General features: G+C 48.7%; 1 protein-coding gene across 2 annotated transcripts in view; it reads left to right on the top strand.

The window, feature by feature from the left end:
* The window catches only part of SEMA5B (semaphorin 5B), a 122,417-nt gene that overhangs the window by 67,426 nt on the left and 33,562 nt on the right, over nt 1-21,429 (top strand). The window contains exons 2-4 of one of the 2 annotated variants that reach the window (XR_003118101.1): nt 1,692-1,853; nt 14,465-14,668; nt 19,622-19,721. Coding sequence is in view for 1 of the 2 variants with exons in the window: in XM_025375798.1 (XP_025231583.1) it covers nt 14,515-14,668; nt 19,622-19,721 (254 nt within the window). In the remaining variant the exon portion in view is untranslated. The remainder of the gene's footprint in view (nt 1-1,691; nt 1,854-14,464; nt 14,669-19,621; nt 19,722-21,429) is intronic. The other variant, XM_025375798.1, reaches the window with a different exon arrangement.

Below are 21,429 nucleotides of genomic sequence, written 5' to 3'. Positions count from 1 at the left end.
TTGGAGTCAGAGTGCCCTTGGGCCAGACCTGACCTGCAGCCACCCATTGTGACTTTTCCCTCACCTCTCTAGCCTTGGTTTATACATGTGTGAAATGAGAGTAAGGGTGGTGTGTGCATTAAATAGGATAATTTTCATGGGGGGGCAGGGGGTTGAGGAAGCTGGGGCAGAGTCTGAGCCCATCACCCCAGTCTGTGGTTCTTTCTGTCTCCCTCTGACACCACCAGCACAGAAAGCAAGGCAGCAGATGTTACTGGTCTCACTTCATTTCCATAGATTTACAAGCATCCCTTTATGTGTTACTGAAAAATTCGGTGTAAATCCTATTTTAAAAACACAGTAGAACTCATTACTTAAAGAACACTTTGGAAAATCCTTTTGGGAAGTGAATAATAATCACCGTGTGTGCTGGTGTTGATGAATTTCTTTTTGTTGGAGTGCAGTTCACCTGGAAGGTCTTCCCGCAATCTCCCTCTTTCTATTTTATGGCTGTCCTCTTTCTCATGGGACAGACCCTGTTCGCTTTTCCTGTGCCTGTCGTTTCCACATCTCTGCTCCTCCCTCTTCCCCGCCCCCTGGGCCTGCGTGTCCGGCTTCCTGATGTTCCTCCAGCAGTAGCTCCTTCTTCCCTGAGACCATGTGACCATGACTTGCTGGGATCTATTTACTGGCTGCTACTCCTTCTTCAGAAATTCAGTCACAGATGAGTCTCTGGATGCCAGAAATGTGTTTGCCATGTGGGTATGACTGAGCGGGAGTCCCTAGGGTGGCTGTGGCAGGCAGATTAATGGCTCACCAAAGATGTCCATGTGCTAATCTGTAGAACCTGTGAATATGGTGCCTTACAAGGCAAAAGGGAATTTGCAGATGTGATTCAGTCAAGGACCTTGAGGTAGGGAGATTATCCTGGATGATCTAGATGGGCCCAATGTAATCACATGGATCCTTAAAAGTAGAGAATCTTGCCCAGCTGTGGTCCACAGGAGAGGTAACAGTGGAAGAAGGATTAGAGATTGCAATGTGGCTGGCTTTAACTATGAAATGTGGGCAGCCTCTAGAGGCTGGGAAAGGCAAAGAAATGGATTCTCCCCCAGAGCCTCCATTGAGGAATGTAGTCCTGCTAATGCCTTGATTTTAGCCCATTGAGACCCATGTTGGACTTCTAACCTATAGAAGCATAAGACAATACATGTGTGTTTTAGGCCCAGTGTGGTGGCTCATGCTTGTAGTCTCTTTGGAGAGAGAGAGACAGGAGGACACTTTGGGAGGCTGAGGCAGGAACATCACTTGAAGCCAGAAGTTCAAGACCAGCCTGGGCAACATAGTGATATCATCTCTACAAAAAAATTTAAAAATTAGCCAGGTATGGTGGTGCAGGCTGTTGTCCCAGCTCCTTGGGAGGCTGAGGCAGGAGGATCTTTTGAACCCAGGAGGTCCAGGCTGCAAGGAGCTGTGATTGTGTCACTGCTCTACAACCTGGGCAGCAGAGCAAGACCCTGTCTCCAAAAAAAAAAAAAAAAAAAAAAAGTTTGTTTCAAGCCACTAGTGTGGTGATTTGTTAAAGCAGCACCAAGAAACAAACACAGCAGCAACCATGTGGTCCCAGGGGCTGTCTGGCCTCATATCTGACCTCATCTCTTTTGCCTAGTTCATCATGTATCCATGACTCACCCAAAATTCTCCCCCTTCAGTGAGTGGTTCCAGCTGGTGCCTGGCCTGCGTCTCTTGGATGCCTTGAGGCTTCACTCCGTCTCCTGTTGCCCACCACCTCGTCCCTGGGCCACCTGATACTCCAGCCCAACAGCTAAGGTGTGGATGGACAGTAGGGGGCTGGCTTCTCTCACTGGTCAGGGGTAAGTGTGCCCAGGGGAGTGTAAGGGGGCTGCAGCAGGTACCAGACTGAGGGGAGAGCAGGGAGAAGACCCCCTCATCTGGGGTATCATCAGCATACCTCCTAAGACCTCAGTCCACTGTGTTTGAGCAGCTCTTCCTTTTTAAAAATTATGGTAACATATATATAACATGAAATTGGCCATTTAACTCTTTTTAAGTCCATGGTTCAGTAGTATCATGTACACTCACATGGTTGTGCAGCCATCACCACCCTCCATCTCCAGAACACTTCATCTTGCAAAACTGAAACTCTACACCCGTTAAACAATAACTCCGGCTTCCTTCTGCCCCAGGCAAGCACCAGTCTACTTTCTATATCCATGGATTTGACTATTCTAGGTACCTCATATAAATGGAATCGTGCAGTGTTTATATTTTTGTGACTGGCTTACTTCGCTTAACATAATGTCCTCAAGGGCCATCCATGTTGTAGCGTGTGTCAGAATTTCCTCCTTTTGTAAGGCTGAATAATATTCCATTGTATATATCTTGCACATTTCATGTATCCATTTATCTGTTGATGGACACTTGGGTTACTTCCACCTTTTGGCTATTGTAAACAATACTACTATGAACATGTGTAGGAATATTTCTTCAATATCCTACTTCTGATTCTTGGGGGTATATACCCAGAAGTGGAGTTGCTGGATCATACGGTAACTCTATATTTAATTTTTTGAAGAACCGCCAGGTTGCTTTACATAGCGGCTGCACCATTTTACATTCCCACCAACCCATTTTAACCATTTTCAAGTTATGCGGTTCAGTGTCATTAAGTATTCACACCGTCCTGTAACCATCACCACCATCCATCTCTGTAGGAGCTCTTTGAATTACAGAGAACTAACTCTCTGGATGTGAGGAACGTTACTGGAGGAAGTGAGCAGAAATGGGCCCTCCCCACAAAGGTTTATGCTGAGCAACTGAATTTATGCTGGAAATCCCAAGAAAATCCAGGCCTTTAGTTGGATTTGCTGCCTGTTTTTGAGCTGTGGGCATGTTTTCAAATGCAGTTTTCATTTTATGCCGCAACTGAGTATCTGATAGTGAAATGTTTCCACGGAGAGAGCCTGCCCATGGGGAGGAGGAAAAGGAGGCTGCTCTAATGAATAGATAAGCTTGATTTGCGTCTGGTGACATCCTTAGCATTTAATTTCAGCAATTAAAGTAGGCAAGTCTCCTTTGTTTTCTTTTTCCTTGCAAAAACAATAAAACATTACAGAATGTTTGGTAAATAAAAACAAAATCCTAGTCATCATATTACCTTAGTGAAGCCACCACCACCATTTGTAATGCTAATCTGTGCAAGGCATGAACCAAACATGCTATTCACCTTATTTTGTTTAAGCCACACTGCTACTCTATGAGGCAAGGGCCTGGTTCTCCCCGATGATTGCACGCTCTCAGCGCATGCATTTGGTCCATCTTCCTCCACATGCCTGTCTTCTACACAATTGCCCTCATGATGTTCACACTTTGTTTTCCCAAGTGATGTAAACATTCTTGTTGTATTCTTGTTTTCAATTCTTACCATGTGTTGACTTACTCTGTTCATAGGAGCAAGACTAGTCTCTATGATCACAAATACAGCAGATTATAGACCATGTTTAAGAGGTTTTTGCCATCTGCAAACCTTCCCTGGAGTGGCCTGGGCTCTACCCACATTGCTATGTCAAATAATGTCATTTTCTAAATGGCTGAGTCCTGTGTGATGTGCTGGCATTGAGTAAGGGGCAGACTCCTGAGCCCGACTGCCTGGGTTTGAATCCAGCTTTTACAAGTCTGACCTCATGCAAGTTACTTTTTACTGGTCTGTGCCTCAGTTTTCCCATCCATGAAATGGGGATGATTATAATACCCGCCTCACAGGGTTATTGTTTGGATTAAGTGGCATAATATAAAGAGCATAGAACACTTCTGGGTACATAATAACATTGTTATTATTGTTGTCACTGTTACTTGATCCTGCTATTATTTAGTCTCTGCTGTGAGCTCCCTGCCCAATCTTGCTCTGTCCTCCCATCCTCAGTTTCTTCATCTATAAAGTACAGTGTTGAACCATGTGATCTGTGTCAGAGTCCTTCTTGTTAAACTTTCGGTCATCACCTTGTTCCTTTTATCTTCCCCACTGCAGCTGGAGGGATGTAGGTGGGACTGCAGGGAGGACTGCCGGAACACTCATGACACACACGCGTGACTTGGAGGTTTCTAGGAATATATGGAGGAGAGAAGAACTCAACCCAGATTGCAGAAGGCAGAGGCAGGGGATGAACTTGCCACTGGGAGAGGGCAAGGGAGTTGGGGTAGGAGAGGCTCCCCATGTCCTCACCCCCCAGATTTTAGAGCTGAAAAGTGCTAGGAAGGGTTTCCTCCCCCTAACCCTCCCCGCTCTGGTCCAAACCTTCCCTCTGGGCCCCAGTCCCCCAGATGGTCTTAAAGGGAAGAAAAGAGGAAAATCCGTATCCAATCTGCTCTATTCAGAGCAATGGGAAGGCATCTGCATCTCAATCTTATCTTTGTGCTGAGTTGGGCTAAGCTTGGCCCCCCAAGTGGTGAGTGATGGGTGGGTGGGAAGATGCCTTCATCGCCCCCACGGAGAAGCCCGCTGCGGGGCCACCATATTCGTGGCCCTGGGCAGGGGCAGGAGAGGGCTGCCTCCACAATGCCTTTCCCCCCCTGCCAAACTGCAGACAGTACACATTCTTCCCTGCTCTTGGTTTCCCCTCTATTTCCTCTTCTTTTATTTTCCTTCTCTTTTTCTCCCCCTTTCCCAGGCAGGCAGCCAAGTGGAGACTTTGAATGGAGGCAAGGATGGAGGGGACTCAGGAAAGAGGACCAGCCTGAATCCCCTTCCCCAAAGATCCTCATGTGCTGAGCTGGAGGTGGGGAGTAAAGGAAGCATCGCCTTCCTTCCCACCCACCCTGGCCCCTGGCTGTCAGGCCTGGGCTGGGGGAAGCTGCCAGGTGGCTGTCATCGCGCTGGGCTCGGGGCTCCAGACTCTGCCCTGTCCATCTGGAACCTCTAGAATTTCTCCGGAGCCATTCAGGACCCGGAAAACCTGCCTCCCACAGCCCAAACTCACAGGAGGCTGGTGTGCAGCAGGAAGTCAGCTGAATAATTTATAGCCAGAAAGCACTCTCCCTAGTAAGGAAGCCAACTCAGAAAACCAAATTAAACTGGGAGGGCTGCTTGGAGAGCGTGTGGAGCCAGGGCTGTGGAATGCAACGATAGGGCTGGGGCCAGTTTGTCTTCCAGGGAGGATGGTGAGTGTAGCGGCCTAGGGTGTGGGCTTGTGCAGCAGACAGTCTTGGATTCAAATCCCCGCTTCACTGGCAGTGGCAGGGGGACCTTGGGCAAGTGCCTCAGCTTCAAGAATGATGCTTATGTGGGCACCTCTTGGCCTTCTTGCAAAGCTGCTGTGAGATCCTGCAGGGGAAAGAGCGTACTTAGCACAGTGCCTAGCATGCTGTCAATATGCTCCAGGCACTTGTACTCAAGCCCTCATCTTTTAGGGTTGTAAGTTGTCTTTTTCTTCCTGATGACACCCTTTCATGGTTTTTTTCACTAAAAAGAAAAGAGGTCTGAGGTTACCCTGGAGAGGACCTCCTTGTCGGCCGCAGTATGAGTGGCCGTGCTGCTCCTGCCTGGGTGCAGCTCTGTGGGCCACACGACTTCCAACCTGGTCCCTCATTCTCCCTGCTTCTGTCTGGAGCCAAGCACCGCAGTTGGATTGGGGAATTCTCCACAAGGGTGCAAATGGGCCTGAGATCTAGCTGCATTCTGGGTGCAAGACCAGCTTCCCAATGTCTACAGTTGCCCTGCTGATAAACGGCCTGCTCTAATTCACCTGTCCCCTTGCTCACTGCCACCAAACCTCCCAAAGCATGCACCGACCCGACCACATCTTTGTACTGTCCCAAACTAGCCACAAGTCCTCTTCAGCAGATGGAGACCTCCTGAATCTTTAGGTTTGTGCTCAAGTCTCACTGTGATTTGGCCTCGGTCCTCCTTTCCAGACTCAACTCCCTCTCTGCCTCCCTCCACCAGCTTCTCCAGATTGTCCAAGGATAGACCAGGGCCAAGTCTTTCCCCTGCTGTGCCCTCTGGAATGCTCTTCGCCCCTGGTGGCTGGGGAAGCTCCACCCTTGTTCTCTTCAAGAGAGTCCCGCTTTCTACACGAGGCCTCTTAGCCGCCCTCCTGACTGCAGCCCGTCAGCCACTTTCCCAGGGCGTCTTTTCTCTTTTAGGGTATTGCCTGCTGCTCTACCCATGCATCCATCTTGCTGGACCCTGCAGGAGGGCCGGGCCCGATGCATCCTCCTGCTGAATGGAATGATCCCAGTGTGGCAACTCAGCTGCTACCCACCCCAGAGTGGTCTGGGTAGTCCCCTCTCTGAAAATGGGGGAGGGTTCAGTTGTGCAGGGGGCGCCTGTTAGGAGGCCAGTTTGGGCTCTGTGGGGAATTCAGCTCTCATACTCACTCTCTTCGCCTCTGTCTCCGTCGTCCTTTGCCCCTGAGCAGAGGGCACGGGTCGCTCTGTAGCTGTGGGCCTCCTGATTGCTCTGGCCTTGGCTCCTGCCTCCACTTCTCTGCACTCCTTCACTGTCACTCGCCAATTTCACCCCCTCCGCCTGTTTCAGCAAACCCTCTTCCTAATCTCTGTGCTGGGAAAATGAGCCCAGAAGAAGTCCCATACAAGGCGGGGAGGCCTCAGGGGGCATGTGCGTGGGCGTGCATTCTCTCACACACATACACGTGCATTCACACGCCTCCAGGCATCATTAGAGTGACCCCAAACCCAGGACCCACAGGGAACTGGGACAGCAGCGGGAGAGAAGGCAAGAGAAACTCTGGCCAAAGATTTGGGAAAATGCTTTCTTCGCTGCTGAAGATTTCCCAAAATAGCAGGAGTCAGCTGGTGCTGCATCTCCCCTCTCCCACTCCTAGAGCACTCTGCCCCAGCTCCAGTGCCAAGCAGGCCTGAGGCAGGGCAAGACACGGGCCTTCTGTGCCCCCTTCCCCATCCAGACCCCGGGCCACGGGTCGCTGTCTCTGCTCACTGGAGACATGTCTCCTCTCCTCTTTTAGACTGTAAGCTCCTTGAAGGCAAGGACCATGCTTTTGTCTTGTGAACCTCCCTCCTCCCCACTTTCTCATCTATACAGGGCCCAGCACATAGCAGGTGTTCAGTAAATGCTCAGTGAAGTATTGTATAAATGAATGAACAGATACTTAGGTAACTAGTGGAATATGTTTTACATATTACTAGTAAACTAAAATATGAATTGGATTTCATAAAGAGCCTACTCGGTACCAGACTTAGTTCTGGGTGTATCAAAGCATTCTCTCTAAGCAAGAAGCTATTAACCTTATTTCACAGGTGATGAAACCAAGGTTTGCAACCAGGTAGGGCAGCCTCCCAAGCTCAGGGCTTTGTATGATACTATACAACCCTCAGGATAATTGGATTGGCTATGCACTGCTGGTGGGAACTTCTGGAACTATTTTAACATCAAATCAGACAGACGTGTTAGAAATAGAAGTTTCTGTTTGTCTTGGGAGTATTTGGTTGTATGTATGAGAAACCAAAGTGTATGGGATATGAATTATATTTAGTTAATATAATCAAGATGTGAAAAGCAAGGACTTAAACTAGTTAGGAGTGTATTATTTGCTCATAATAATAATAATAGCACTTATACAATGCCTACTTTGTGGCAGATGCTGTTCTAGGCCTGTTAGATAAAAATAACTTATTTCATCTCCACAACAGCTGTGAGCTGGGTGTTATTATTCTCCCCATTTTGCAGAGAAGGAAACAAGAGACACAGCAAGCATAGGAAAGGAGTCTGGAGGTAGACAGAACGGAGTTGGTTCCATCTTCAACGTCCCAGGTTCCACCTACCTCAGCATATGGCTAAAGGTCACGTCCTTTGTTTTTTTAGAGACAGGGTCTAAAAAAAAAAAAAGAAAAAGAAGAAGAGAAGATGACTACTCAGGTAGGCTCAACACCTGTAATCCCAGCACTTTAGGAGGTCAAGGTGATAGGATAGCTTGAGTCCAGGAGTTTGAGACCAGCCAGAGCAACATGGTGGACTCTGTTTCTACAAAAAAATAAAAAATTTAAAAAATTTAAAAAATTGCCAGGCCTGGTGGTATGTGCCTGTAGTCCCAGCTACTCTGGAGGCTGAGGAGGGAGGATCGCTTGAGCCTGGGAGGTTGAGGCTGCAGTGAGCTGTGATCATTCCACTGCACTCCAGCCTAGCTGGCAAAGTGAGACCCTGTCTCCAAAAAAAAAAAAAAAAAAATGACCACCACATAGGGTCCATATTTATCTGTCCCAGTTTCCTCTACAAAGACTGACCTGACCTGCTTTGCCATCCTTAGCATATGGCTAAAGGTCACTTACCTGCTGCAGATGGCTACTGTGGCACCATTCCTCCTATCTGCCGACCACTCTGGAAAAAGGGAAGCTCTCTTAGAACACATCCCTCTAAGCCCCACTGACAACCTCCTCATGCATCTCATGGGCCACCTCTGCCTGAAAGACTAGGGAAAGTTTTGAGCAGGGCGGGTTGCCTCCTGCTGTCATGAAGCCGAGGCTCCTTTAGAAAGGAGGAAGGCAAGGACAGACTTAGGAGGCAACGCCTGTCGGCAACTCCTAGTCTGATATAACTCCAATGGGATTAAGTAAAAACGGGAAATTTTATTACAAGGATCTGGGAGTGGGGGTGGCTCATGGAAGCAGAATATATTTAAACCTCAGGAAAGGGCTGGAATTGGGAACTGGAAAGCTGTCAGCACGCCTCTGTCTCCTGTCACTTGTCTTTGCCTTCAGATTGTCCTCAGCTCACATGGCAGGTAGCAGATAACCACCCCACCGTGGGCACAGAGGCTCATGCCTATAATCCCAGCATTTTGGGAGGCTGAGGGATTACTTGAGGCCAGCAGCTTGAGGTTACAGTGAGCTATGGTCATGCCTACTGCATTCCACCCTGGTTGGAAGCAGAGTGATATCCCGTCTCATTAAAAAAACAAAAAACAAAACAAACAAACAAAAAACAGAATATGACCAGGGTCCACATTTACATATTCCAGTTTCCTCTACAAAGACTGACTTGACCTTGGGGGTTCACACACCCACATTGCTGTGGGAGAGACCTGATTTGTTTGTTCTGATCACATGACCATCCTGGTACAAGTAGCTGTGGCTGGGATGGGGACCCCATGGTACATATGAGGCTGCTGGGGCCTACCCCTTTGACCACAAATGGAGGGGAGATGATTGCCATAGATGGGTAATTCTTGGGAGTTGGGAAGTCACCTCCCAAGTCTAGAACTCGCCTCGAAAAGTCAGACCCCGAACATTTCCAGTGATATGGGAACCGACCACTCTTCTTTTTTCAGTATGATACCCGTAGTTGTGCTGAAATTTGCAAAGCTGCAGGCATAGACTCCTTGCTCTTGCCTCACCTGGAGGGAAGGTAACTGAGTAGAGGAGATCCCAGATCTAGGCTTTGCTCCATCCCTTCCCCACCCTTCGTGTCCTGTCCTTCCCTTCTCTCCTGAAACAGCAGACAGACGTGCTGTGCTGGGCCCCAGGTGGACACAGTAATATTAATCTGCAATTACTGATTCAAAAGGGACTTGGAGGACATATTTACATAAGAATGGAACTTCTGCTGCAGAACTTAGGTACCTTAAGTCCTAGGGTTCAGGGTAGGAGAAGGGGCCCAGGATATGCTTCTAATTCCGGCCCCTGGAGCTTGGGATCTGGCCACATAGAGGGCCAGGCCTGGGGCTCTGAAGCTGGTGGTCAGACCTGGGGCGGGGAGGCAGAGAGGCCTGGGAAGGGAGCACAGGTCAGCGGGAGGGTGGGAAATAGTGAGGGGAGAGGAGGGCAATTGTCCTGGCACCTTGGATATTCTTAGGGGCTGACAGGAGAAAAGCCCCAGCTAAGGGCTAAAAAGCTGCTATTTGCATATGCATTGAGTATCCCTAATGAGGTGTTCTATCAGTCAGGGTCCCCCCAGGAAACAGATGACATACTCACTTGGGGTAATGTGAGGGCAGTTTAATAAAGGAACTGTTTACAAAGGTGTTGGAAGGGGGTTTGGGAACCACATGGGATAACTCCCTGTGCAGTACCCAGGGGCTGGTAAGCAAGGAGGCGGCACCACCCCTAGTTCTGAAGGGAGGACAGAGGGAGCGATTTCCTTCCGAAGCCTGGAAGCAGGGGAGCTCTGGTCTGTCGAGGGATGCAGCTGCGCTCACTCTACTGCCTTCTCCTCCCTCTGTTGGCCAAACCCAAGCAGGGCCTCCTTGGATGCAGTTCTCCCACATTCGTCCACCTCCCAGGCACAGAGCAGGGAGGAGGTGCAGGCAGAGGGCATCCAGCGTAAGTGTCAGAGGGCAAAAGGAAATGCTCCAGTCCCTGTTCCTCTCTCCCCAGAGCATCAGAATAACTCATGCTAGTTGATCACTCTGTCTGCCAGGTACTGCTCTAGGCCTTTTAAAGGTAATAACCCGTTTCATCCTCACAACTGCTAAAGAAGTTGATATTGTTATTATCATCCCCAGTTTGGAGAAACTAAGGCAGAGAGAGTGTTTTTCCCAGAGTCACACAGCTAGCAAGGAGGAGGGCTAGGACTGGGCCTCAGGTTGTCTTGCTCCAGAGATTTGGCCTTGCCCTTTGAATCCCTCTTCCCCAGTCCTGCGGCCTTGTTTGAGGGGCCAGGGGTCAATGTCAGGAAAATTGGTGGGCTCCAAGGATGGGCAGCAGAGCCAAACCCCATGCCACAAGACGGACCCAGACTAGCACTTAGGAAAAACTCCACATGAGTGACAGTGTGAAAAATCACTTCAGGGAGTGGGTTTGGACCAAATCTCCCTCCCAGAGGGTCTCTGCTAAGAGGAATGGTCAGGCTCTTCTGGGGAGGAGTAAAGTATGAATGAGTTTGAGCCTGAGGATAAGGGGATCAAAAAGGTGCTGTGGGTCCTAATTCCCTATGGGGTGCAGACCAGGGAGGGAGTAGGGGGAGAAGGGGCCAGTTGGGTGCACTGGCTTCATCCTGTTATTTCCTTGGAGGCGTGCAACCATTCAGTGATGGGTATTATTCCATTTCACACACATGTGAGGAAACTTAGGCAGGAAAAAAGTAATCCTACTGTGATTTTCCAGACCTGGAGTAAGGTAGTGGCAGTAGGAAGGGAAGAGCGAGGAAGGGTTGGGGCAAACGTCTTAGAGCAGGAAGGAGCCCCAGCCCTCTAGTCCTCCAGCTTCCACCCTGGGAGCTGCTCATCAGAATCACCTGGGAATTCCATACCTGCCAGCCCAGGACTCTGCTCCCTCAGGGGGATGATTCTAATTCACCCCAGCTCCTGGTCGGAGATCCCCAATCTAGTTCAACCTTTCATTTCATTGCTGAAGAAAGTGACACCAAGGAGTTCACTCTGGGTTAGAGACCTTTGAGAGACATAGGGTCAGTGGGGCTTGGTGACATGTTGGATGGACTAGGGAAGGAGATAGGAGGTGGAAGGGACTCAGATGCGACAAGTCAGACAAATGTTAGGGTTTTCCAGGAGTTTTAGTGAACCCAAACTAGTTTTTTTTAAAGTTTCTTAAATCTAAAAACTTTATTGAGTGGCCAATATGATTACCTGGTCACAAATGAAAATAATATAAAAAGGTATTTACTGAGAAGCCTTGATTCTCATTTTGCTACTTAAAGATAACCTACTAAAATTAGTTTTGGTTTCTTTTTCTAATGTATATCAATGCTATTATAAACATATATAAATACATATGTTCTTATTTTTACCCTCTTATTTTCACAAAAGGTACCATGCTATTAAGCTGTTCTGCACCTTGCTTTTTTCACTTTTTTGATATGGATATTTTTCCATATCAAAGCCTAGAGGAAGCCTGGGCAGCAGAACAAGACGACCCCTCCACTTACTACAGAGCATGCCCCTCTAGCCATGCATGATGGTGCATGCCTGTGGTCCCAACCACTAGGGAGGCTGAGCTGGGAGGATCGCTTGAGCCCAGGAGCTCAAGACTGCAGTGAGCCATGATAGTGCCACTGCATTCCAACCCGGGCGACAGAGCAAGACTCTGTCTTTCTAAAAATTAAGTAAAATAAAGAGAGAAAATCTTCATAGTTTTTAACAGCTGCATAATATTCCATTGTGAAGATATACCCTAGTTTATTTGAGCAATCTCCTGTTTCTGAATATTTGGTTGTTTCCTGCCTTTCTGTTCTTTCAAAGAATGTCACAATGAAGAATCTCGTATGTAAGTCACTTTGCACGTGTGCAGGTGCCTCTGTGGTCTGTTTTTGCCCTCAACTATCTGTGAAGAGGCAGGTTTGATTTTTCAATTTACAATCTGTCACAGATGGATACTTACATAAAATTCAATAAAAGTGAATTACTAGAGAAATGAATTGAAATAAAACATGCAACATACAAGCCTGAATATTTTGTTATTAGATTCAATATACATAAAATTACTCTGTCAAATTATTATAAAGATTTTTAAACACTGACTCTCAGATCTCTGCATTTCTGTGACCGTGGAGTTGTTTCAGTGTGTGAATCGACACTGGTTTGTGGAACACACTCCAAGGAGGACGAGTGTAGACACAAAGAATTAGGTTGCTAGGTTGAGGGGTAAATACATGGGTAGTTTTGCCAGATATTGCCAGGATCACCCCACAGGTATTTGCCATCTTGCACACCCCAACCCCCACAGCAGTATATGGTAGTGGCCCTCTCCCCACTGCTTCACCAAAAGACTACAGCATCTAACTTGGATTTTTGCTAAACTGATAGATGAGAAGTGGTATCTCAGTCTATGTTTTAACTGGTGTTGCTCTTATTATGAGTGAGGATAATTGTCATTCATATTTTAAGCTCCTGTTTATATTTATATTCTTTGCCTATTTTTCTACTGGATTGTTAGTCTTTTCCTTCCTGATTCCTAGAAGTTCTATAATCGCTGCATGAATTCATCTTGCTCGCTGTCCAGAAAAGCTGATGCATTGAGAACAGCGAGTTTTTGCAATAGAGAAAGAACTTAATAGATGCAAAGCCAGCTAAGCAGAAGGACAGGAGTTTATCATTATTCAAAGCAGCCTCCCCCAAAATTCAGAGGGTAAGGCTTTTAAAGGATAGTTTGGGAAGCACTGGGGCTAGGGAGTGGAGAGCACTGATTGGTTAGGTCGTGGATGAAATCATAGGGAGTTGAAGCGTGTCGTCTTGTGCTGAGTTCAGTTCCTGGGTAGGGGGGCCACAAGGTCAGATGAACCAGTTTATCAGTCTGGATGGCACCAGCAGATCCAATAGAATACAGGGTCTCAAAAAATACCTAGAACACCAATCTCAGGTTTTACAATAATGTTATCTATAGGAGCAATTATTAATCTTGTGACATGTGGCTGAATGACTCCTGAGCCATATTGTCTTATCCTGTGGCTAAATTGTTAGTATTACAAAGGAGGTGTGATCCCCAAGCAAGGAGGGGGTTTGCTTTGGGAAGGGGCTGTAATCTTCTCTGCTTCAAAATTAAACTGTAAACTAAATTCCTTCCACAGTTAGCTTGGCCTAGGCCTAGGAATGAGCAAGGGCAACTTGCAGGCTAGAAGCAAGGTGGAGTCTGTTAGGTCAGATTTCCTGCACTGTCATACTTTTTGCAAAGGCAGTTTCAGTTCTTTATATATTAGTAATATCAGTCTGTTGTTTGTGATATGAATTACAAATATTTCTTTCTAGTTTGTCATTTTCCTTATGATTTTGATGGATTTTTTAAAAAAATTTTTATTTATTTATTTTATTTTATTTTTTTTAAATTTTTATTTTTAGTAGAGAAGGGGTTTCCCCATGTTGGTCAAGCTGATCTTGAACTCCTGACCTCAGGTGATCCGCCCTGCTCAGCCTCCCAAAGTGCTGGGATTACAGGCATGAGCCACTGCGCCCGGCCTGATTGATGTTGTTTTGGGGGAGAGGAGGGGGAAGTGCAGGTGTTTGCGATTTTAATGTAGTCAAATGTATCAATCTTTTCTTTGATGGCTTCTGGATTTTGAGCCATGGTTTCTCATGCCAAGGTATAAAGGATCCTGCCTGCATTTTCTTCTAGTATTTTTATGATTTTTATCCTTAACATTGAAATCTTTTGTCTATTTGAATTTTTTCCTAGTATATAAAGTATGAGTTACGGATCCAGATTTATCTTTATACAAACAACTACCCATGGCCTCAGCTCCATTATTAAAATCCCTAAGATACTACCTTTATCATTAAAACTAATTTTAAACCATTTGGAATCATAAATAGAAAAGGCACTGTAATTTGTCAGTTTTGTAGAGAATGCTATTACAGGGGAAATTAGCTTTCAGGGAATGATCTATATCTTTGCATTTACTAGAGCAGAGCAAACTCTGAGTAACATAAATACAATAGAAATTTATTTTTCAAATCCGGTGGGGGCACTGATAACCACAAGGAAATGGAGGGAAGTGGGCCCAGATGGAGGGAGCCCTTGGTGAGACTTAGTGTTTACTTTACAGGTCTTCTCCCCTGTCTGCCTCCCGGAGCTAGGACTGCAGAGGGGCCCACCATGGTGCTTGCAGGCCCCCTGGCTGTCTCGCTGTTGCTGCCCAGCCTCACACTGCTGCTGTCCCACCTCTCCAACTCCCAGGATGTCCCCAGTGAGCCCAGCAGTGAGCAGCAGCTGTGCGCCCTGAGCGAGCACCCCACCGTGGCCTTTGAAGGTAAGAGCTGCTTCCTACTTGGCCCTGTCTTGCAATGGCCGTGTCCTGAAGGACTTAGGTCAGGCCTTGGCAGGATGTTTCTGGCTGTTGAATGTCCTGGGGATGTTCATTAACTGCTGGGTCCCGGGGTCCTGAGACTCTTCCTCTGGTGCTGGATGTTTTAAGAAGGATGGGGAACAATGGGCTGGAGGGGTCTAATTTTTGTCTCTCGGTAATTTATTCAGGCCCTTCATGCATGCCAACCTGGGGGAAGGGGAGTCTTTTGCTAGAAAAGGAAGTTGTGGATGCCCTGGGTGGAGGTGGCCAGGGGTCTCAGCATGACTCACGCATTAGGAGGTACCTGGAGATCTCTGGAAAGCTTCCTTCTGCTCTAAGGGGCTGCAGCGATCCCTCTCTTTAGGGTCTTGGGAAACCTCAGTGCAAGGGCCCTGGTGACTCATAATGCCTTCTGTTTGTCAAGGGAGGGTATGAGAATGTGCTATTAAAGTGTTTCCCAAACTGTGATCTGTAAATCACTGGACATATTCCAAGGGGTCTGTAAATTCTTGATAAGAGTTTCTAAAATTAGTATATACATTCTAATACTTGCTAAAAAACAAAACACAAATACCAGAGCATCCCAGACATTCTCTCACGACCTGTTACCCAGTTTGGGTGGGTCCTGGTTGTGTTACAGTCACATTAGTACTTCATGAACCACCATCTACTTGGCAGCTCACACTGGGATCTGCAGATGTAGTCTCAGGGGTCCCAGGCTCTTAAGTTTGATCGACACTGGCTGGTTTCCTCCTCATAGTAACCCTGTTGGGGAGGCAGTGCAAGGAGATTGTCACTGCCTTTTACACATGGGAAGCCTAGGTGTGGCGGGCCAGAGAGGCTTGTCGGAGCCAGTCCTCAGTGCTGGGCTCCTGACTCCACGTGCAGTGCTCTGTCCACTGCCCACTGCAGAGCGATCAGGTGCTCTACCCTCTGGTGGCCCATATGGGAGGACATGCAGAGCCCCATCCTGCAGGAGTGGGCGGGGCAAGATGGAACCCGATTGGAAAAATCAACCAGTGAGGCCCAGGATTTGAGGGGTGGGAGAGGCAGTATGTATGAGAGTCTGGGGGTGTTGAGGAAGGGTGGGATTCCCAGCTGTGGGCTGGTTCCTCTCAGGGAGGAAGGTTTCCAGCTGTCTTCTCGGCGCTGTCTTGTTTGAGCTGGGATCCAAGGCTTTGAAGGCTTAAGTGGATTAAAGTAAATTAACAATGTCCTAAGCCTGCAAAACGCGGGCACACCCTCAGACTTCTGATGGCTCCTGGAGTGCTGGTGGCTGTCCCTGAAGAGGACAGAGGGAGACAGAAGGAGTGGATTCTTAGGGCTACCCTCCTCACATTGGGGCCCCTGTGGCAGCTCCTAATGAAACATTTCCTCCCAGGGGCTTTGTTGGGGGCACTATTGGCCTGGCTGAGTCTGGGGGCAGGGACATGGAAGGAGAGCCGGGGAATCCCTGTCTCCCGACCAGGCAGGTCTCCATCTGTGCAAATTAAATTGGGGGAGGAAGTCAGGGAGGTGGGAGATATCTTCCTTGTGTGCCTGGGGTCCTTGAAACCATTTTTGATCCTCAGGTATGAATTGAATGAATCTGACTTCTCACCCTACCCTCCTACAGAATGAAGGAATGCCCTCCTCCCCTTCCGCATTCTGACAGCTTTGAGTTTTCCTATCCATTTGCTGAATTTGTATTGGGCCCTGCTTTGTGCCAGGTACAGAAGGGGATGCTGTGGGGCCTTGGAGGTGAACAAAAGTTTTCTTTGCGTACCTAATGATCTTGTATTGTTGGTTAAAAGTCACTGCCTTTGGTCCCTCAGCCCAGCTGGTACTGGTTCTGGTCTTGGACCAGGACTGGTTCTCTTGTGTTCCTACATCCCTTAGCACGGCTGAGCACACAGTAGGGACTCAGTTCACACTGGGCAAAGGACTGTGCTCTGGAATGCTGTGCTCAGAAGTTGCCCTAATCAAGGACAGCACCAACCCCAGCCTCCAAGCCCCCTAGGATGTTACACTTCCTTTCTGACCAATCTGTAGGCTGCCAGCTTGTAACTGTGAGTTTCCCTCTCCCCTGACACCTGACTGAGCTGTGCATAACCCCTAAACACCCTAGAGGAGCTGCCAGTCGCCGAATCTGACTGCTGTTTTTCTGTCGTGTAAGGTTAAATTTTCTCCTGTGGGTTTCTCTTGGGGGGGCCAAGCTATGTTTCTCTTCAGCCTGCATATTCTCTCATTTGCCAGTGTTACCCTTCCAGGCAGCAGGAGAAGCCAGCCTGGACTTAACACTGGCGGTGGTTAATCCACAAGGTGGGTAATTGAATTGACTATAATTAAAATCACAGGCGCGTCATGGAGAATGTCATTTTTCTCTTAAAGTCACCATCCAAAGCCTTTGCCATACATGGAGCTCAGAACGTGCTTGGTGTTTTAAAGACAGCCTTCCCTCTGGTCCCCTTGGCCTGTTTAATACAAGCAGTCTGGTTCCCTTCCCAAGGCTCCCCCAGGATCCCCGTGCTATGCCCGGCCCCTTCTGTCCCCACTTCCCCCATCCCCCTTGCCCGTGTTGGTCGGGGCTATGGGAGAGGGACTGAAACTGGAAGAGGCCACCACCCTCCATACCTCCACTCCCACCTCCCCATTTTTATCCCAGCTTCTACCCTGTTTCCTCTTCTTTTCCCCTCCTCCCCAAGAAAGGGTCTAAGTGAAGACTGAGCTGGGAAGTCCCCAGAAGGAGTATCCGCTGCAGACCCATCATGCCACCTCCTCCCTCATTCAGCTGCCTATATCGGGAATACCCTTGTTGAAAGGGAAGGAGGGAATTAAGGTGTAATCTGTTTGCTGCTGTTAGGGAGCACCCAGTCTCACAGGGACAGGGAAGACCCCACCCTACACACACAGAAAATATTTGACCACATTCAGAGTAACAATAACATACAATGTGAATGGAATGAAAAGGATAGAGAGAATGTGGAACAAAATAAGATCAGGGTGGAGAGGCTGTAATCCAGGAAGGCTTCCTGGAAGAGGAGGACCCTTGGTTTCATTTCTAAGGTAATATAATATTTATCCAGGATTTCTGAGAGGTCAGCTAAAAACCTAACCCACCAGACTCCAGATCCACTTCTTATCCTATATTGCCCAAAGACCATCGTGACTACATGACAATTCTTGCCAACCTATGATCACCTGCTGGGGGCAAAGGCAGGCCCAAGGGGTTTGCTTCATTTTGCTGCAGAATTTCTTTCTTCTTCTTTTTTTAATCATGCCTATCACAGTTTTCTGAAAAACATCCAATTCGCAAAACCTTCAGTTCTCCAGGGAGCGATTAAGTGTTTGCCTGTCGTGCAGAAATGAAGGGCTGCTTTTACTCTGTAGTGGAGGGATAATGAGCAATGATTTATTTCCCTTGGATTACACACACAGTCTCTCTCCCTCCCCAACCTCTCTCCCCGCGCCCCCCTCCCGCCACCCGGCCGGCCGGCCCTTGTGTGAGTCAGTTGCTAAGGCGCTATGGGGAGAAAGCACAGTGCCTCCCATTACCCCGGAATCTTTACTACCATCGGCATGAAAGTCCCTCCGCTCCATGGCTCTCTCCTTACTGGTGCCAATTCCCACCCATCCATTGGTCATGCACAGGCTGAGGGAGAGCTATCAGGAGGCTGTGAACCAAGAAGGGAGAAGTGTGTCTCCAGCAGGAGGGAAACAGAGAGAGTCAGCTGGCACTTTCTAAGCAGGCCCTCCCAGACCACTCCCCATCCGCCCAGAGGCTGTGAGGTCTCCTCTCTGCCCACCCAATCCCTTTGAAAGGCCTTGATTGGGAACAACCTTCCTTAGAGGCAGGGTGGACACTGACCGCGCAATCTCTGCACCTCCCACCTCTGCAGAATCTTGTCTGAAAATCCAGTTCCCCTCATACAAGGAGGGATTGAGGATTATTCATATATTTGTTCAAACACTGCTAGGTGCTGAACTGAGACTGGAGATCTAGGAAGCAAAGTCTTTCTTGGCCCCCAGGGCAAACTACCAGGCTAGACACACAGTGTGGCAGTAAAGTAGAAAACTACGGGAGCTCTTAACCCTGGCTTGAAGCAGTCAGGGAAGGCTTCTTGGAGGAGGTAGGGATGGGGGTGAACAGGAATTGTTCCATCGAGGGAGAACAGAAGCACAAAGGTTTGCAGGCTCTTGTGGGATGGACTTGGGGAAGTATGAAGTGTTTGTTTAGTGTGGCTGGGGTGGAGAGTTTAGGGAATGTAAAAGGTGAAGCATCATTCTTTCAGGGGATCAGTAAATAATCACTGTGCCAGGCACTGGACTTGGGAGGACAGGGGACCAGAACCCAAGGGCCTTCGCAAGAGTTGGACTTTTCCTGGGGGTGGTTGGGAGCTGTGGACGGGTTCTGGGCTGGGGAGTGACATGACCACATTTGCATTTGAGAACAAGCGCTCGGGTTGCTTTGTGGGAAATTGACTAAAGGGGCAGGCGTGGAAACCAGGCTGGTTAGGAGGCTGTTGGCACTGCTCCAGACAAGAGCTAGTGGTGGCTTGGATGGGGGTGGGATACAGTGGGAAAACAGTGGAAGGATTTCAGAGGCAGTTTAGAGGTAGAACAGGCAGGATTTGCCAGTGTATACTCATGTGGCTAGTGAGGGTCTGGGGGAAGTCAAGGGTGAGTATAGGTATCCCTTCATGCCTCTGCAGGGACGGTAATGCCCTCCTCTGAGATAAGGAATGTGGCAGAACAGTGACTACAACACCCACTCCCAAGTCCCTGGGGCCACAGAGGTGGGCAGGTGACACCAGATCTCCTGGGTGGCACTGCCCCACTTCCCCCCCGATTTTCACCCTTCTGTTCTGTGGTCTGCTGCGGTGCAGTTGGGAGCCCCTGGCCCAGCAGTAACCACAGTGTTGCCTCTCCCTCCACCAGATCTGCAGCCATGGGTCTCTAATTTCACCTACCCTGGAGCCCGGGATTTCTCCCAGCTCGCCTTGGACCCCTCCAGGAACCAGCTCATTGTGGGAGCCAGGTAACAAGGGGCAGAGGGGTGGGGGCCGGAAGTGCAGGGGCTTGGAGCTGAGTGGAGGGAATAGTATTCAGGATGAACTCACCTGGGCAGACCCATGTGCTGGGCCCCGTCCTCTCTGCTGGGCCCTCTCCATGTGGATGTCTGTCCCCCACAGAAGGAAGCGTGTTTTGGCTGGGTGGGGGTGGGGGTGGGGGTGACTCTTGACTTCACAATCTCAGCCAGCTGCAGGCCTCTGTGGTTGGCAGTTAGTGAGGGCAGGGATGCCTGCTGACCACCTCCTACCCGGTCCCTGCCTGGTCCCTGCTCGGCTGCCAGAATGGCTTTCTGGGCCAGTTCCCTGGGAGCTCCATGCAGAGAAGGTGCCCAGGAGCCCCCTGCCGGCCAGCCGGTGGCCTGCACCTGGGACGGCTGGGTAGGGGTAGAACCTTTCCTGAAGGACCTCACCTGCCTGTGGCCTGACTTCTTAGTCCGCTGTTCAGATCCAATATCCAACAGACAGTACTCTCCAGGGGAACCTGCGGAGGCTTTCTGGGTGGACTAGGAGGAGCTCATTCCTCATGAAACCACAGACCACTGGCTCTGGTAGGGAGGGGGCTTAGAGAGGGCCGATTCCAGAGGGTCTCAGGGTGCAGTCCCTGGCCCAGCAGCACCTGAGAATGTGTTGGAAATGCAGATTCTTGGGTCTTTCTCAGACCTCTTGAGTCAGAAACTCTGGGAAGAAGCAACCTGTGTTTTAGCAACCCTTCCAGGTGGCCTGATCACACTCAAGTTTGAGAATCTCTGGTGTCATCCAACTGTCCTCATTTAAAGCAGGCGGTAGCAGAGGCCCTGAGAGGGGAAGGTGACCTTCCCAGCATCACATAGCATGATGGCAACAGGGTGTGGGGACTACAGCCAGGTCTCCTTAACCCAGGCCTAGAGTTGCTCTGCAGGTCTGTCTGTGTCATCACCTGGGACTGCACTATTTTTCAGCTCTGCAGCCCAGAAGTTCTGACTCAGTGGGTGTGGGGTTGGGGAGGGGGTGGCCACTGGGTTGGGCACTTCTAGGCCACGCTGTAGCTGACCATCCTTGCCCTGGAGCTTTCCTTAGTGTCTCCACCCCTTCATTTGCTGTATGAAAATGAGGCAAGTCAGGAACAGAGCTCTGGATTAGGTGTGGATGAGCTGGGTTCCTGTCCCGGGGGATCTTGACCTTGGAGCCTCAGTAAAGTAACCTCATCTGTAAAGTCTGAGTTACTGTCTCTGTGCCACCAATCTCACAGGGCTGCTGTGAAGCTGGGCCTGAAAGCATTTTTCTTTTAATTTTTTAATCTTTAAATTAACTATTTTGTCTTATGGTAGGACATTCAAAAGGTACAAAGGAGTATATGGTGAAAAGCAGGGCCACCCTCTCAAACAAGCAGGACCCCCAACTGAAGGTGCACCCAGTGGTGAGATTCTTGACTGTCCCCCGAGAGGGAGTCTGTCCATATGCAAGTATACAAGAGGATGGACTTTATTTTCCCAGCAAAGAGAGTAATTGTTTTACTCTCTATTTTGAGATGATTGTAGATTTACATACAGTTGTAAGAAATAATAGAGAGAGATCCCATATACCCTTCACCCAGTTTCCCCCAAGGCTAACATCTTGCATTACTGTAGGACAACATTACAATCAGGAAACTGGCCTTGATGTGATCCTTCAACCTAATTGTGATTTCTCCCGTTT

The sequence above is a fragment of the Theropithecus gelada genome, chromosome 2 (assembly GCF_003255815.1).
Source record: "Theropithecus gelada isolate Dixy chromosome 2, Tgel_1.0, whole genome shotgun sequence".
NCBI classification, from domain to species: Eukaryota; Metazoa; Chordata; class Mammalia; order Primates; family Cercopithecidae; genus Theropithecus; species Theropithecus gelada.
The sequence above is the reverse complement of the archived record's forward strand: the minus strand, read 5'-3'. Positions and strand labels throughout refer to the sequence as shown.